The sequence below is a fragment of the Seriola aureovittata genome, chromosome 23 (genome assembly GCF_021018895.1).
Source record: "Seriola aureovittata isolate HTS-2021-v1 ecotype China chromosome 23, ASM2101889v1, whole genome shotgun sequence".
In the NCBI taxonomy this organism is placed as follows: Eukaryota; Metazoa; Chordata; class Actinopteri; order Carangiformes; family Carangidae; genus Seriola; species Seriola aureovittata.
In genome coordinates this window covers 10,956,220-10,973,545 of record NC_079386.1, presented here as the reverse complement: position 1 = coordinate 10,973,545, position 17,326 = coordinate 10,956,220, and the positions used below count along the sequence as shown (strand labels likewise).

Below are 17,326 nucleotides of genomic sequence, written 5' to 3'. Positions count from 1 at the left end.
GAGCCAAATGACATAAATACAACGTAGACCTATTTGATTTGGATGTTCCTGTTGCGCAAAGATACTGCGGCATTTGCTTTATACTCGGTGAGTCACAGTGCATGCTTGTATCGCTCCGCCGACAGAGGAAATGCTCCTAGACCAATCACATCTGTGTTTACACCATCACCTGTCAAACACACACCCTCTGCTATATTTTCTCTCTGAAAGGTAGGCTTCTTTCTATTTGTTTTATTTTCCCTTTTATCTAGATGTGTACACAGTGGAGGAAGACTCTTTGGCACGGTGGTGAGAAAGCGTGTTCGACTGTAACGAGAAGCAGCCAGGGTTAGCAAGGTTAGCGCCCCCGGAGCTAGCGAGCTGGAGCTGGTTATCTGCCCGCCCGGCTTGTTTTTTTTTAGCCGATTATCAGAAAGTCCTTGCGCCTAATCATCCCCGGCTGAGGTCGGAGCCTAGTGGTGTGTGTGTGTTAGCTTAGCGAACACGGCTAACGAATATTTGAAACCCTTGGCTTGTATTTGCCAGCGTTAGCATAGGATAACATAGCCTTCGAGCTAACAGGACCAGCCATGCAGCGCATCCTCAAGCTAGCAATAAAAGACGGTGGTCTGCCCGGAGAGAGGTGCGTTTAGCGGGGTCCTTAGCCAACACCGTGCACGGCTGAATTAATGTCGCCGTCTATATTTCTTATTTATCTATAGGGAACTGGTAAACTGATATTGAAAGGCACAGTCGCTGCCAAGTTAGCGTTGGACTGTGTTGCAGTGTGCCAAGCGCTCTTTGTTTCTTTCAAGTTTCTCGCTTGAATTTCAGTGTGATTATTAGCGATCTAATATTGTGGTAGAAGATGTTGCTCTACAATAGCAGCCTTGCGACTGTAGTTACTCATTGGTGGAAGAGGAATTGAGATCCATTATAAGTAAAAGTAGCAAAACCACATCCTAAACATCCATCACAATTAACAAAACATGCATAAAAATCTTTTTTTTTTGTAAAACTACATAAGTAATTACAGTAAAATGTACTCAAAGTGTCAAAAGTAAAAGCACATGTTATGTAGAAGTTACATTACCTTGTAGTTGTATTAATTATTACTAGAGTGAAATGTGTACTTTTACTGTTGTATTAGGATTAGGTGGCTAATTTTAGTAACTATTTTTGTATGATCTGTGAGCACCATATTCTGTAAGGTCTTAAGGGATTCTGTATGCACAGCCCTCTCCTGCATAGTAAGTAGCTGTCATATAAATGTAGATGTGGATATAGATGGAGTAAAGAGTTTTTTATATTTGCCCCTGAAATATAGTGACGTGGAAGTCTAAAGTAGCTTTATGTGGAAATGCCTGTATAGCACTTGAGTAAATGTGCTAATTATATTCCACCACTGCTCTTAACATACCTTTTTACTTCTTTGTTTCCACTTAAGCGGCTTTAAGACTATTTAAATGGCCTTTTTCACACTGTCTGACAGTATCACATATCAGCTTGTTCCACCTCCTCACTGAAGCTAAATGAGTGATATATTCAAACCCAAGACATCACGTTTTTTATGGCTGCACTGTTGCACCAAATAGAAATATTCTACATTTCTTGAAGATTATTTTTATACATATTTTTCCCATATTTTTGCAGGCACTCCACTACAATTTAAACTAAATTTCTGTCGTTGGCTGCGCATCATGAGTTCGTGATGTCTGACCAACGAAGTGCTGCGGAGTTAAGCGATTTCCCCCCCTCCGTAAACCAAGTGTAAGACACCAGGGGCTGAATTTACAAAATATTGGTAGAAAACTAAATTTTATTCACCAAACACAGTAAAAAGTCACATCATGTGGTCACATTTGCTCACACACTGAAATTGAATTGAATTTGTGAAACTATAAAAGGGGGGACGGAGAGATACGGAGAAGGGAGGGGAGAGAACAGGAGGAGAGTGAATCAGATCGAGACAGTATAAGGTGCAGTGCAGTGTGGGTGTTTACAGTATTAACCCAGGATCTGAGCTGTACAGCTGTTTCATTTACAGTGTTCACTTTTAGTAAAAATTCTTTTTCCTGTTGTGCATCCAGGAGCTGAAAAACACACTCACACTGAAGCGCCTACGGTAGCCGATAACTGGACGGACTCTCTGGCAATTGACCTTTTGCAGGTAAGCATGGACTCACTTTGTGCAGTGTAGTTCGACTAAGCTTCTTCTGCTTGAGCTCAGTGTTACTGTATATTGTATGTTTGTGTTCTATTCCTTGAGGAGTGTCTTGTTCTTTTTTGTGCTGCAGTTATTTCTCTTTTAGAAGGGTTTGGACAGAGTCTTTACCAACAAGAACAAATTTCACATGCCACTTATGATCTGAATACACGTTGGGAGAAAATAGTAACATTTCAGGAGAAACAGGCCTACCGGGACATTTCACAGATTTTAGATAATAACACAAAGTCACTTTTGTGCTCAGCCAGAAGCATCACACAGCAGATCCACAGATGAATTTGCATGCCTGTTTATGAATGAGAAAAACATCTTGGCTGTAAAGCAACAAAGTTAAATAAAAGTGAGCATTTCCTGAACCAGACCAGAAAAACAAGTGAGGGATATAAGAGATGACACTTGTTTTCCTTCATCAACTGTTAATTGGAGCACAGGATCTTGTAGATGCGTGCTTTTAAGCATTCATTGTTTGTTTTTTTATTGCTGTGCTAGCAGTTAGTAGCCATGAAAATGCAATATTCTCCCTAAATCACAAGGCTGTCTTTGTGTTGATGAAATTGCTCTGACAGTCAGTAGAGCAGTGCAAAGATCAGCAGATTTAGTTTTTGGTTTTCTTTCTTAAAATGCTCAGGGAAGGCTTGTTTGACCCGCTGTAGTAATGTAAGTGAGGATCCTGTGATTCCGCATCACAAGGAATGTGAGCAGCAGTTGTTTTCTGGTCCAAGACGACTCTTTGAGTGTGACTTGTGATAACCCTGTCCCAGAGGCTTTGTATCACCGTGTGTTTGTCTGAGGCTTGTAAAGTGCTAATTGGAGCACACCTCAGGTGTAGGGTGCTGCATCAGTGCACTGTAGCGATGCCACAGAGGCAACCTCAATCATCTGGGGCTTGTGGAAAGCAAATCCACTGAATATGAAACACTGCATTCAAGGGAGGGGAGAAGAACATAATAGAGACAGCTTTAAATAAGCGTCTGTCTGTATTTCTGATGGCTTTTTTGCTGTTGGATCATCTAGTCAGTTTAATTAATGTGAAATTTCGTGCACATACAGCAAGTAACTTCCTCCTCAGAGATTATAGCGTTTGATTTATTCATATTTTTGCACTTCATCCTTCCCCACCTTTAGTGGAATAGCGGAATAAGTCTTAAACCATGAGCTCAGTGGCAGTGTTGACCCCGGAGAGCTTTGCGGAGCATCGCAGTGGCCTCAAGGACCAGGAGATTACAGGTAACCTGTCATCTGTTTTTACTTTTGTTCCTGAGGGTTTTCAGACTAGTTATCCACCTATCAGCCCAAGAGACACCAATTTAGTTTTTTTCCTACTTGCCTTTATGTATGTGCAGTGCAGTTTCTGTTTACTTTATGTGTATGTGATACTTTTTCAATGCTTTCTTTCTTAGATAAATATGATTTCGGAGTATAGTTAATGGTGTCTCTCTTTTCTTTTGGATCTTCTTGTATTCATCAATACATGAATACTGTTTTCTTTCTCCATCCTTCCCTTTTTTTACCTTCGTTTCTCCGGGCCAGGCTGTGTCCCAGAGGATGAAGCCTACATCCCCACTTACCTGGAGGCCTTCCCTCCGCTGCCGGAGAAGGGAGCACCAGGGGAAAAGGCCGGGGAGCCGGCTTCAGCATGGGGCAGCAAGATCAGGCCCATCAAAGCCTCTGTCATCACCCAGGTCAAACAGCCACTGGCTACATACATAAAGAGACACACCTACGTTTAAAAGTATACATGTACAAATGTAAGAGGTGAATGCACATACACATTGAAGAAAGAAGAAAAGTTTGCATGGCCTGCAGCCAGTTTCTGATTTGCAAACTGTCTATCTGTGCAAAAAGAATGAAATTATTTTCCTGACAATAACAATAACATTTTGCCCCAAGCCATTTCGGTGCCAGTAAAGCTGCTCAATAAATTGCACCTGTTCTGGGAAAATAAGCAAGTGAGACTTGTTGTCTGAAATTTGAACTTCGCCTCTCCTTCCTTCCAACCTGCACTGTCCCCCCCAGGTGTTCCACGTGCCCCTGGAGGAGCGTCGCTACAAGGACAACAGCCAGTTTGGGGAGGGTGAGGAGGCCAAAGTGTGCCTGGACATCATGCAGAGGACGGGGGCTCACATCGAGCTGTCCCTGGCTAAAGACCAGGGCCTGTCCATCATGGTCACGGGCAAACTGGACTCTGTCATGAAGGCTCGCAAGGAAATTGTGGCTCGCCTGCAGACACAGGTACGTTTACTATATTTTCCTCGTGCTTATATTATGTTAAATGCCTAAAGTGTGGGGTGCTGAGTGCTGACTGCTGAGTGCATGGCAGGGCTGTTTTCTTGACAGGATCTACTGAAAAAGCTCTTTTTGCTTACATAAGCACATCTCATTATAATATCAGAATGCAATTTGACACTACCAAAAAATGCAGAAAGTACACGCTCAGAAAACTTAACTCAGTTAAATAAAACAGATGGATATCAGCTCCTGGCTACTTTGGTTTAAAGTTGTGATATTACTTGGTAAGCTTTGTTTTACAGTTGTAGTAGATTATCACCATGAAAGAAAGTACTGTAACAGCTTGGAAAAGCCTAGTTCAGCATTTTGTACCTACATATATAATATACGTATATATTGGTGCAAGCAAGGTGTTGAACAATTTGTATTTATAGAGATATTGCATTGTCGTATCTTGGACCTCATCAGCTAGGAGATAACTCAATCCTAAGTTACACAAGGATAGTTAGTGTTAACTGCAGATAGAAAACTACTTACTGTGCAGTCAGGCCAGTTTAGGACAAAAAGTTGAGCTGAAAATTGACCGTCAGCTCCCAAGGGTGGCCTTTCCGGGCTTCAGCAGCAAACATGCTGATTTCCACTTCAATTGGTGCACTGAGGTCCAACAGTTTAGCTGAGCTGCAGTTATTGATACAATAGCTCAGAAAAAACACTCTGTCCTCTTCGCAAAGTCGAATGCGTCTGTATGTGTTTACCCACCGAGTGAGCACTTCACATGAAAACTCACTTGTTTCATTTCTCAAGAATCTGAGGCTGCTATATCAGCAACTGAGGTTTTAATGGATATGTCTGAACCTTAACTTTATTAAAAGAGATTTATATAATGCTAATAAAATCAGTCCAGGCAAACCTAGCTCACGTTCTCCCTCACACGTCCCCAGGCCTCAGCTACGGTCGCCATCCCCAAGGAGCACCATCGTTTCGTCATTGGTAAGAACGGTGAGAAGCTGCAGGAGCTGGAGCTGAAGACGGCCACCAAGATCGCTATTCCACGTCCTGACGACCCCAGCGCCAACATCCGCATCACCGGCACCAAGGAGGGCATCGAGAAGGCTCGCCACGAGATCCTTCTCATCTCTGCTGAGCAGGTTAGCGTCAATTAAAAAAAAATGTACAGCTAAAAACAGAAGTGGTTGAAGTTTGTCTGAGGTTGCATTAGAATAAAGAGTAAATAAATACGAATATGATCTTTTAATCATGTATTTTTGATTCTGTCATGAGGAGCCATTAAGACTGAAACTGTCTCTTTATAGATACTAATTAACTTTACTGATCAAATATTGAATTACTTCTTGATACTGTATGTGGCTCTCCTATAATGAAAGTCACTTTAAATATCTATGAAAACCAATATTAACAAATTCTGCCGTTTGTTCAACTGTTGTTTGCCGACTCCCCCCTCCCTCATCCTCCTCCTCCCCACTCCCCAGGACAAGCGTGCGGTGGAGCGTCTGTCCCTGGAGAAGGCCTTCCACCCCTTCATCGCCGGTGCCCACAACCGGCTGGTGCAGGAGCTGAGCCAGGAGACAGGCGCCCGCATCAGCATCCCTCCGCCCAGCTTGCCCAAGGACGAGATCGTCATCACCGGGGAGAAGGAGGCTGTCGCCCTGGCAGTCAACCGCATTCGAGCCATCTACGACGACAAGGTATGTTTGTTCAGGAAAGACAGAGATCATATTACCCCAATTATAACTAACTTAACCTGGCGCCTTATCGAGTTTAGAATAGAACTAGAATTACTGGTCTAAAGAAGCCAAAATAGTCTTTAAAAACTTAATTTACCTAACTATAATTTATGATCTGTCACCTAAATATTGTTTGTTGTTTGTTTTTTCTGTTATTTCTTCTCAAATCCTTTTTTTTTTTTGGTCATTTTCATCAAAATTTCAAAGCGTTCTAAATTAAAAATGCACATAAATATCAATAGAAACATAGAAAAAGGAAAAAGAAAGAAAAACAAAAGCGAAACAATGAGCAAAACTAAACACCAAATTCAAGACGTTTTGTGATCAGTAATTCATGCCAACTTTTAGTCCCTGCTACACTTGCATTGACATTTCAAACATTCATGTTTGTGCGCTATTACCCAGGAAGACTTGTTGCGAGCGAGCAGCTTGTGGCTCAGTTTCTGTGACTGCAGATATTAACTTTGTGGTTCACCACAGTCTCACTTTCACCACTTGTTCACTGTGCTGCCGAGATCTAAAAACCTCAAGTGCAACGAAACCTCTTTGGTGCAGTGAGACAACCTGTTATCGCCGTTACGAGAAACTACTACAAAAGATGGACAGATGAAACACGGAGAGGAAGTGTGTGTGTTTGTGTGTGTGTACCAGATGAGCGCCGTCGATAGGCAAGCCGGAGATAATGTGGAGAGAAAATTGGATTTCGCCAGAGAACAACAGGATGAGAATGCTGATTTGATTTAGTGCATATGTATGAGAGGCAAAAACAAATAAATTTTCTCCGCTGCCTTCTTGCTTTCAATCACTTTCTGTCTCTCTCCTCTCCCTCTCTGCTCATCGTTTGCCCATTTATTTCCCTTTGTCTTTCAACTTCTAAATCCACCTTTTCCCTCTGTTCACTCCAGCCTCTCTCTGCTCCGTCCTTCCTGTTTCCTGTCTTTCATTTCTCTTTCTGTCTCCCGTCGTGCTCTCATCCATCCCTCATTTTCGCCACTTCCTCCAGCTGCACTTCCTCTTACCGTGGATGTATTTTTTCCATGCTGCTCATGATTTACGATCTTGTCCTTGCCCACCCTGCAGAAGAGGAAGACCACCACCATCTCTGTAGAGGTGAAGAAGTCTCAGCATAAGTACATCATAGGGCCAAAGGGCAACACCCTGCAGGAGATCCTGGAGGCCACGGGGGTGTCTGTGGAGATGCCCCCTCTGGACTCCGGTTCAGAGACCATCATCCTCAGGGGGGAGCCTGACAAGCTGGGACCAGCACTCACGCAGGTCTACGCCAAGGTGAGGAGGAGAGTGCGACTTGGACGGAGGGCAGGGAAAGCTTGTACATAATACATTTATAACTGTCAGTTTGTGGATGCACATTATTTCTTGGTCTCGGTGCAGGCTAAGAGCGTGATGGTAGTGGAGGTGACCGCTCCTGCCTGGCTGCATCGCTTCATCATCGGCAAGAAGGGACAGAACATCGGACGGATCACACAGCAGCTACCCCGGGTAAGGGGAGAGCGGGAGAGGGGAGGGGGGAGAGGAGAGAGATCATCTGAGTTAGAAGCCAGAGATAAAAAAACACAAATACCACATCCTGCTCCTGCAATGTGACAGGAGTGGCAGGCGGCATGGGGGATCCTGTATCTTGTAAAATGGGAGGATACTTTAAGTTGTAACATGGACTGAAGATGTGTTTGTAATTAACAGTGACACTGAGGAGGATGTGTGTGTGTGTGTGTGTGTGTGTGTGTGTGTGTGTGTGTGTGTGTGTGTGTGTGTGTGTGTGTGTGTGTGTGTGTGTGTGTGTGTGTGTGTGTGTGTGTGTGTGTGTGTGTGTGTGTGTGTGTGTGTGTGTGTGTACAGGTTCACATCGAGTTTACGGACGGTGAGGAGCGCATCAGTCTGGAGGGGCCAACAGAGGAGGTGGAGCAGGCTCAGGCCCAGATTCAGGAGATCATCAAAGACCTGGTCAGTGCACGCACACACACACACACACAGGATTCAGCACCGTACCACTGAGAACTATGTACAACTTCAGTGACCAATCTTACATCTCCCTCTTTGTTCAGCTGGTGAGGATGGACTACACTGAGGTCATCATAGACCAGCGTTTCCACAGACACCTCATCGGAAAGAACGGAGTCAACAGTGAGTGAACTTCTGTTCTGAGAATGTCAACAGAAAAAAAATCTGGGACACCTCCTGAGCCGGGGTTAAGTGTTTGAATGTCAGTGGGATCAGCCATTTTTAAATATGTGAACTTTAAGGTAGGATGAGGCGCCTCAGTGAAAACATCCACCAAATTCATTGTTTCTTATTAAACAGGAAACAAATCACACACATCAGTTTATTTACTGCCTTCTTGTGCTCTCTTCAGACAAGTAATAATTAGTAATTGACTGTAATAGTTGAAAAGTAGCTATTAAAAGTTCAGCTGTCATGGAGCACAGCGGCTGTGGAGCGTCTCAGTTCATGTCACTTAAAGGAGCTAGAGTATTTGTAAGTTTTGGTATTGCTGCATAGCCAGCATCAAACATCAAATTTCTCTGTCACATCTTTTCTTCTACTGAAGTTAGCACGCTAACCAGCTAGCCCCAACCCGTCTTGTCACTTTCCGACTCACTGTAGCCTCCAATCTGCCCTGAAGACGCAGCGCTGCTCAGAGGGCGAATTATAACCTCTTATATAATAAAGACAACCGTGGCCGAAGCTCTTGTCAAGTGACAATCACCACCACCTGCTCCCGGCAAGAAACCACGTTACGCGGCAGAGAAAACTTTAAAATAGCCCCTTTTTTAAAATGAACTCTAGCAGTGAAAAGTTTTCACTGTGTGAAGGGGGGAAATGGATTACGATGCAGGAGTGGTGTGACAAGTTTTTTTCCCACTTGGAAAAGTGGCCAGTATTGGTTTCATTTTTAACCGTACTAAATGAATTGGAGCGCAACAAGTGTTCGTTGTGAAATACGAGCCTACAGTGTTTTTACAGCCATGTTTCAAACCTACAGGAGGTTGGTGTTTGATTCTCCAGAGATGTGACATTTCTTTGAGAATGGACCCCTTTCCTTCCTCTTCATTTCTTCATCATCCTTGTCTTCTTGCTCACTTCTCCCCCTTCCTCCCTGCAGTCAATCGGATCAAGGAGCAGTACAAAGTGTCAGTACGAATCCCTCAGGACTCCGAGCGAAGCGGCCTGGTCCGGATCGAAGGAGACCCTAAAGGAGTCCAGCTGGCACGCAGAGAACTCATCGAGATGGTCCAGAGAATGGTGAGAATGGCTTCAAAGTTTAGGTGCATGTATAAAACCTATTATAGAGTCATTACTTATCTTCACACTTCTTTCCTGTTTCCAGGAAAACGAACGCACCAAAGACCTGATCGTGGAGCAGAGGTTCCATCGGACAATCATCGGCCAGAAGGGAGAAAAGATCAAAGAAGTTCGAGACAAGTTCCCTGAGGTGAATGTTCTGACCCTTCCCGCACTTTATCTCGTCGGTTCATCACAAATAATAAAATAATGAGTAATTTAATTTGCGGAGTATTATCTCATCCACCTCTAGGTCATTATTAACTTCCCTGACCCGTCGCAGAAGAGTGACATCGTCCAGCTAAGAGGGCCGAAGAACGAGGTGGAGAAATGTGCCAAGTTCCTCCAGAAAATCATTGCCGACCTGGTACGACCCACCATCATCCGTCATCGTCTGACTGCCTGTCTCACCCTCTCTGCTCTTGACTTAACAGCAGCTTCCTTTCTTTTGCAGATTGAGAACAGCTTCTCGCTCTCTGTTCCCATCTTCAAGCAGTTTCACAAAAACATAATTGGTAAGGGCGGGGCCAACATTAAAAAGGTGAGACTTTGAAGTGGTCTTTGAGAATTTGACAAAACCCACTTAAAATTATTAGACACTCAAAACTTGTTTGAGGATTTAACACTCAGATGGATCATATTTTATCATAACACACGTGCAATAATTTCAGCTTTCAATTTTTCATTTCTAAGCTTATGATTCTATTAAGTGTGTGTGTGTGTGTATATATATATATATATATATGTAACATGATGTTAAAGACTGAAATTAACACATGCTGTTTATGCCACCAGATCCGTGAAGAGACCAACACTAAGATCGACCTCCCGACAGAGAACAGTAACTCAGAGATGATCGTCATCACAGGCAAGAAGAGCAACTGTGAGGCGGCCAGAGACCGAATCCTCGCCATCCAGAGAGAACTGGTGAGACGTCAGAGACTGCTGATGTCATTTGTGCTGCTTTTTTATGCCTTACTATACTATGACTTTTTATGCCTCTTCTTCTGTCATCTCTCCACTCTTTCTATATTTATTATATTGAAGAAGTATTGACAAAGTGCTGGTGAATGTTTTGACCCCTAGAATATTCTTCGTGTAACTGCACAGTCTATTAAACTCACAATCTTTATCTGTCTCTCTTCATCCCGCCAGGCCAACATCAAGGAGACAGAGGTCACCATCCCGGCCAAACTGCACAACTCTCTGATCGGCTCCAAAGGCTGCCTTGTGCGCTCCATCATGGAAGACTGCGGCGGCGTCCACATCCATTTCCCCTCCGAGGGCTCCGGCTCGGACAAGGTCACCATCAGAGGGCCTGCTGGAGAGGTGGAGAAGGCCAAGAAACAGCTGCTGCAGCTGGCTGAGGAAAAGGTTGGTGTGAGAGGACAGAGAAACATGAAGAATGGTTGATACAAAGAGAGAATGAACAGGTGTCTCAAAATGAAGTGAGTTACTATAAAGAGAAGGGAAGGAGAGGGCAAATACTTACATCCTTTTCCTGTCCTCTTTCCTTCCCGCCGTTTTCAGCAAGTCAACAACTTTACAGCTGAGCTGCAGGCAAAACCTGAATACCATAAATTCTTGATTGGCCGTGGCGGGGCAAATATCCGCCGTGTGCGGGACAAAACGGGGGCTCGAATCATCTTCCCGTCGCCGGATGACACAGAGCAGGAACTGATCACCATCGTGGGGAAAGAGGAAGCCGTTCGTCAGGCTCAGAAGGAGCTGGAAAGTCTGGTCAAAAACCTGGTAATTATACACTGCATGTGCTTTGTTCCGAATTACTTTGCATACTGAATACGTCCATTCAAAGCTGAATGAACAGAGGCAAATCACAAGGAAAGAAGAGGCAGAGGTCACCTGAAGGACGGCATGAAACCTCTAAATCTTCAGTGTCATATATTCTTAAACATCCTCTTTCGTAGTTACCACTTTTCTGTTCCCTCCTTCTCCAGGACGACGTGGTGGAGGACAGCATGGTCGTGGACGTTCGCCACCACCGCCACTTTGTGTGTCGGAGAGGCCAGGTGCTGCGGGAGCTGGCCGAGGAGTACGGTGGCGTGGCCGTGAGCTTCCCTCGCACCGGAGCCAACAGTCAGCGGGTCACTCTGAAGGGAGCCAAGGACTGCGTGGAGGCTGCGAAGAAACGCATCCAGGAGATCATCGAGGACCTGGTGAGACATTTGAGAAAATAAAAAATTACATATTTGTGTCATTGAAAGTGTGTTTTTGCTGAGTGTTATCATTTTTGATTGTTTGCAAAATACTTGCACATCAATTTAGTGAAGCTACTTGGTTGCCACAGTAACCAACTGATGTTGTGGCCTCATGTTTTGCTCAGGGATTTTACCAGAAGTGATGGGAACAATCCTCCTGCACACAATCTGTGTTTGCCGTTGTTACCCAGCTGTCTCCTCTCTTCCTCCCCTCTCTCGAGCAGGAGTCCCAGGTGAGCGTGGAGGTGGCCATCCCTCAGCGCTGCCACCGCGCCATCATGGGGCCTAAAGGCTGCCGCATCCAGCACATCACCAGGGAGCACGAGGTTCAAATCAAGTTCCCCGAGAGAGATGACAGCGCCGCAGGTCAGAAACATATCACACGAAAGAAGTGTACCTGCAGCTGTGATACCGAAACAGCACCACAAGAAAACAGAAAAACGTTTAGCTATTAATGTAGATGCAGCAGTTATGTTTTTACATGGGAAACATACAAGCCAAAGAAAGTCTTTTAGTCCATTTTTCATTGTAAAATTCCAGGTCAGGAGCCTCCACCACAGGAGAACGGTGAGGTCAGTCCAGAGGCGGAGTTTGTCCCCCGCAAGAATGACATCATCACCATCTCTGGGAGGGCAGAAAAGTGTGAGATGGCTAAAGCCGCCTTGCTGGTAGGCACCATGTTTTTTTTTCCTTCAGTTACAGATGTGATGCCATCTTGTCTTTTTTTAATTTTTTTTTTAAATTTTATTTTATATAATAATCACGTCTCTGCCTCCTACTTCAGGCGTTGGTGCCCATAACGGAGGACGTGGAAGTGTCTTACGAGCTGCATCGCTACATCATCGGCCAGAAGGGCAGTGGCATCAGGAAGATGATGGAGGAGTACGAGGTTAGCTTGACACTCTGGTGCCACCGTCTGGCCGAGAGACATTTCACACCGCAGGTCCAAAGGCCTGCGTCAGTGATGTAACAAGAACAAGCTGTGATTAACACGCTCAGCTATTGGGGAAACTTTCAATCGGTAATATTTGATGCAGAGTTGGAGTGTAAGTGAGGGGATTCCCTCAGAATGCAGAAAAATGTAAGTGATCTGTAACTGATTGTTCGTTTTGTTGCAGGTGAACATCTGGGTGCCGCAGCCCGAGAAGCAGCTGGATGTGATCAAGGTGACAGGTCTGGCGGCCAACGTGGAGCGAGCCAAACAGGGTCTGCTGGAGAGGGTCAAAGAACTGCAGGCCGAGCAGGAGGACAGGGTAAACCCCCCCCCCCCTTTAGAAAACCTCTTACACAGTCATCAACAGCAGTTTTTTTGCTCCCTCTTACTGATCTGTTATGTCAGCAGATACGGCCTCAGCGGCAGCAGCGGAGGTGCTTATTCTTTCACATCAAAACCTTCTAATTATAACTGCACAGGTCATGTGAAATGTGACGCCGGGATACTGTGAACGTATTTCAGTGTTTGAGATGAAGCATTCTTGCTTTGTGTCCTCCCAGGCCCTGCGCAGCTTCAAGGTCACCATGTCCGTGGATCCAAAGTTTCATCCCAAGATCATCGGCCGCAAGGGAGCAGTCATCTCTCAGATCAGAAAAGACCACGACGTCAGCATCCAGTTCCCCGACAAAGGAGACGAGCAGCAGGTGTGTGTCATGCAGCTGACGTGGAAAAAAACCTTGAGCTCCTAATCTCAATGGTTCCTCCTTTCTTTCCCTCTATTTACATGTAACTGTCTTTTCTCACACGTTTTTCTCCCCGGTTCTGTGTGTTTTCCCTCCTCTATCCTCGTTCTGCGCTCCCAGGATCTGATCGTGATCTCGGGGTACGAGCGTAACGTGGAGGAGGCGCGTCAGTCCATCCAGCAGCTGGTGGCCGAGTTGCAGGAGATGGTGAGCCAAGACGTTCACCTGGACCCGAGGACCCACGCTCGCATCATCGGAGCCCGCGGCAAAGCCATCCGCAAGCTGATGGAGGAGTTCAAGGTTAGACGTTGGTTGTTTACGCGACGGCTCATCGTTTGATCTTTTACTCTGAACACGGAGGAGAGAAGTTCTGATTCGGTTTCGTATGTTGTGGTTTTCCACTTTATAATAACAATCCTCTCCTCTTGTTTACGTTTTCAGGTGGATATCCGGTTCCCTCAGCCAGGTTCTGACGAGCCTGACAAAGTGACTGTGACGGGCCTTCCCGAGACCGTCGACAACGCCATCGACCACCTGCTCAACCTGGAGGAGGAATATGTGAGTTCACACAGCCGAGGATGCATTAAATACAAATACACACACACACCTCAGTAACAGCAGGGCAGAGCAAAGGGAGGCTGTTGTTTAAGAGCCGTTTTTCTTCTCTCCTGTCTTCACCTCTCAGTTGCTCAGCGTGACAGAGACGGAGACCTTGGCGGCGTACATGAAGCCTCCGTCTCGCTACGGCGGGGGAGGGGGCGCAGGAGGCGTGGATGATAGCAGCGGGGGTCCGGCTAAGGGCTTTGTGGTGCGGGACGCCCCCTGGAACGCAGCAGGGAACAAGGTGGGACGTGTGGATTTTTATTTACCTTGAATATGACGCAGGTGTACGTCAGGAGTGTGTGGGAGGAGCCGCAGACAGAGACGTCATCTTAAATGTAGATTGATGAAGTCGATCATATGTTGTACAGTCAGTGCCTCGCCTTGCGTCCATGTCAGTTTTGTACTATACCAAGCTCTTTGTGTGGGTTCGTTTCCAGGCTCCTGACATGAGCAGTGCAGAGGACTTCCCTACGTTTGGGACAGGCGTGGCCCCGAAACAAGCGTCAGCCTGGGGGCCGAAGAAGTTCTGAAGCCGCTCTTCTGGAGGAAAACAAAACAAAAAAAAATCCCTCTGTAAAGTAGATGATGAGAGACAAAACAAATCTCTAATCAAATTGCTGCTCTCCTTCCTCCTCCTCCTCCTCCTCCTCCTCCTCCCCCCTAGTGACCTCCCTTTGTCTCTCTTTCTCTGTAAAAAAAAACCCCTGTACCGACCTCCCACAACCAGCCACAATGAATTCTGGGAGAACTATCCCTTCTTTTGTCCTCATCTGTCTCTCTTCTTAGTACCTCCACCTCCTCTTTCTCCTTGAGAAGGAAAAAAAAAAGAAAAAAGAAAAGAACGTCGATTGCTCCCTTCATAGTTTCGCTGTCCCGCTCCGCCTCTCGGGTTGCACCAGCCGCTGCCGGTCTCACTGAAACATTTAGAAAAAAACAAAAACAGTCCCAACTTTTTTTCACCTCCGACTGCCAGACTCTCCCCACAGAAGCAAAACTGTCAGCTCGCTGGAGTACATTAGAAAATGTTTCACCTCTTCAGAGTCTGCCGAGTCAGGGATGTGGAGCCAGAGGGGCAACTGGGGAAACATCCTCAGCCACCAGGTGGTGATGGTGCATCCAAGTCACAACAGCACATTCTTGGATTTTTAAGCTTAAAAAAAAAAAGAAAAAAAAAAAAGAGGGCAGTCTGTGTTTTACTGTGCAAGAAGAGTTTGTAAACAACCGCATCTTTTAAGGTTCTTTTCCTGTGTTTTATTTAATTTTTCTTTTTCTTTTTTTTTTACAAGGAGGTTTCTTGTTGTCTCACCTTTTAATGTGGTGCAGCAGGTGAGGCAATGAGCTGTGTGCGTGCGTGCGTGCGTGCGTGCGTGCGTGCGTGCGTGCGTGCGTGCGTGCGTGCGTGCGTGCGTGCGTGCGTGCGTGTGTGTGTGTGTTGGTGGGTTCAGGAGAGGTTATTCACCCACACAAAGTGTTTGTAGTTCCCCGTTTTATTTCTTTCAGAGCTGGGAGCAAAAACAGCTGCTGTAGTCGACTTTCTGGAGGTTCTTTCTTTTTTTAAATCCCGACGAATCTAAAGATGTTGAAGTCCTGCGCCGATTGTTTGTAATGAAGGTCGTTTTGTCACAACTGTTTATTTATTCAAAAAGGAGCCATTTTATTTGAACTACTGTGATCATGCGTTTTTTTGTTTCTTTTTTATGAAAGCACTCACTGTAGCTTGATGCTTACAACCTTAAGTTTGGGAGTGAATGTTGTACGTCAGGGTTTTGGATCATGTTACCACTTGTTATGTGTAAGTGTACAAAGAACTTTTGGCTATTTTTTTAAACTGTGGGATTTTTGTTGTTGGTTTCTGGCATATTTGGAAGACTGTATGTATGTATGTATGTATGTATGTATGTATGTATGTATGTATGTATGTGTGTGCGTGTGGAAGTTAAGATGTATATTTGAATGAAGCTGAACCAAACTTTTACATCGTCTTTGTCCGTTTGTCTCTCTTCTCGGAGCTGTTCTCAGAGCTCACGTGGAGGTTTTTAACCCTCTCAGCTCGTCATTAACACTTGATAATTCCTGTCAACTTGCTCACAATGCTGCTTAAGATCTGTCCCCCCCCCCCCCCCCCCCCCCCAAAAAAAAACAAAAAACCGAACTAACTGAACTATCAACAGCTGCAATTTGGTTTCCTCTCGTATAAGTGCTTCACGTGTATTTAGTGATATTTTGTAGCAAACACCTTTGTTGCCCCTTATTCTTTTGTCCAGTTCTGAGACTTAAAACGACACGTGTCCTGTTGCTAAATGTCACTGTTAACCCAGATTTCAATTCGATGAATCCAAGCTTCACCCCCTGGAGTCTTAAAGGCATAGTTGAACATGTTGGGGAAATTTGCTTATTGGCGTTCTCGCTCACAAATCGATGAGAAGATCGATGCCACTCTGATGTCTGTGTGTTAAAAGTGGAGTTAGAGTGAGGAGGCCATTAACCTAGCTCAGCATAAAGACTGAACGCAGGCGGAAAGAATGGAGAAAATACTAAAACTCACTAATTACCACATTGTATCTGGCTTGTTTAATCTGTATAAAAACAGACATGGAGAAGCTGCAATCTTCGGTTTTACAGGAAGTTATGTGCTGCAACTTTTTCTTGGTGAGAACAACTATTATAAGTAGAGACTACTCTATTGTAAGCAGTTAAATTAGGTTTGTGGACACTTGTATGAGTCATCATCAATCATTTGATTTCATTATTACTGTCACCCTTATTTATATATATACAAGTGTGATTTTATAGGTGTTGGCAAGCACAGTTTTTCCACTTTGGACAGAGCCAGGCTACCTGTTTCCCCAATGTTTCCAGTCTTTATGCTAAGCTAGGCTAACTGCCTCCTGGCTCCAGCCTCACACGGACATGACCGTTGTATCCGTCTTGTCATCTAAAGTTGTGGAAAAGCGAAATAAGCATGTTTTCCCAAAGTGTTTGATTTATTTGAAACTTTGAAATGAATCTTAAGGGCCAGGAAGAGCTCAGGGTCAGAGTGAACAGCTCGAAGTCAGCGGACATTAAAACAAAAAGAAAACTCAGGGTCCAACTTAAAAGTCAAAGCTGGTGCAGAAGTGTGTCTTTACAGCTGACAACGGATTAGTAAACTAAACCGACTATGCAACCCAACAGGATCATCCAGCAGATCACTGTCTGTTAGTGGTACGCTGCCGTACTTAGCTACAAGTACGGCATCATTACATATGTTTGTGGGACAGCAGACTAGTAATTTGTCTATTTTTAGTTGTTGAACTCTCGGCTGAGTCTCTGCATTTTTAAATTTCTTCATGTGTGTCCGTTCTTAC

The 17,326-nt window shown here is 44.8% G+C and overlaps 1 protein-coding gene across 1 annotated transcript; it reads left to right on the top strand.

Annotated features, from left to right (window-relative positions):
- The first annotated feature begins 116 nt into the window (after positions 1 to 116).
- On the top strand, positions 117 to 15,954 carry hdlbpb (high density lipoprotein binding protein b). Its single transcript, XM_056368752.1, has 28 exons — positions 117 to 210; positions 2,070 to 2,149; positions 3,332 to 3,433; positions 3,737 to 3,888; positions 4,223 to 4,438; positions 5,377 to 5,583; positions 5,926 to 6,141; positions 7,261 to 7,467; positions 7,573 to 7,680; positions 8,038 to 8,142; positions 8,244 to 8,322; positions 9,302 to 9,441; positions 9,527 to 9,631; positions 9,734 to 9,847; positions 9,935 to 10,021; positions 10,276 to 10,407; positions 10,636 to 10,854; positions 11,011 to 11,232; positions 11,439 to 11,657; positions 11,924 to 12,065; positions 12,240 to 12,367; positions 12,484 to 12,588; positions 12,818 to 12,952; positions 13,194 to 13,337; positions 13,497 to 13,676; positions 13,818 to 13,934; positions 14,062 to 14,220; positions 14,417 to 15,954. Exons 3-28 carry the CDS (start codon positions 3,358 to 3,360, stop codon positions 14,507 to 14,509), a joined length of 3,807 nt encoding a protein of 1,268 aa, XP_056224727.1. The 5' UTR covers positions 117 to 210; positions 2,070 to 2,149; positions 3,332 to 3,357; the 3' UTR covers positions 14,510 to 15,954.
- Positions 15,955 to 17,326: the final 1,372 nt, after the last annotated feature.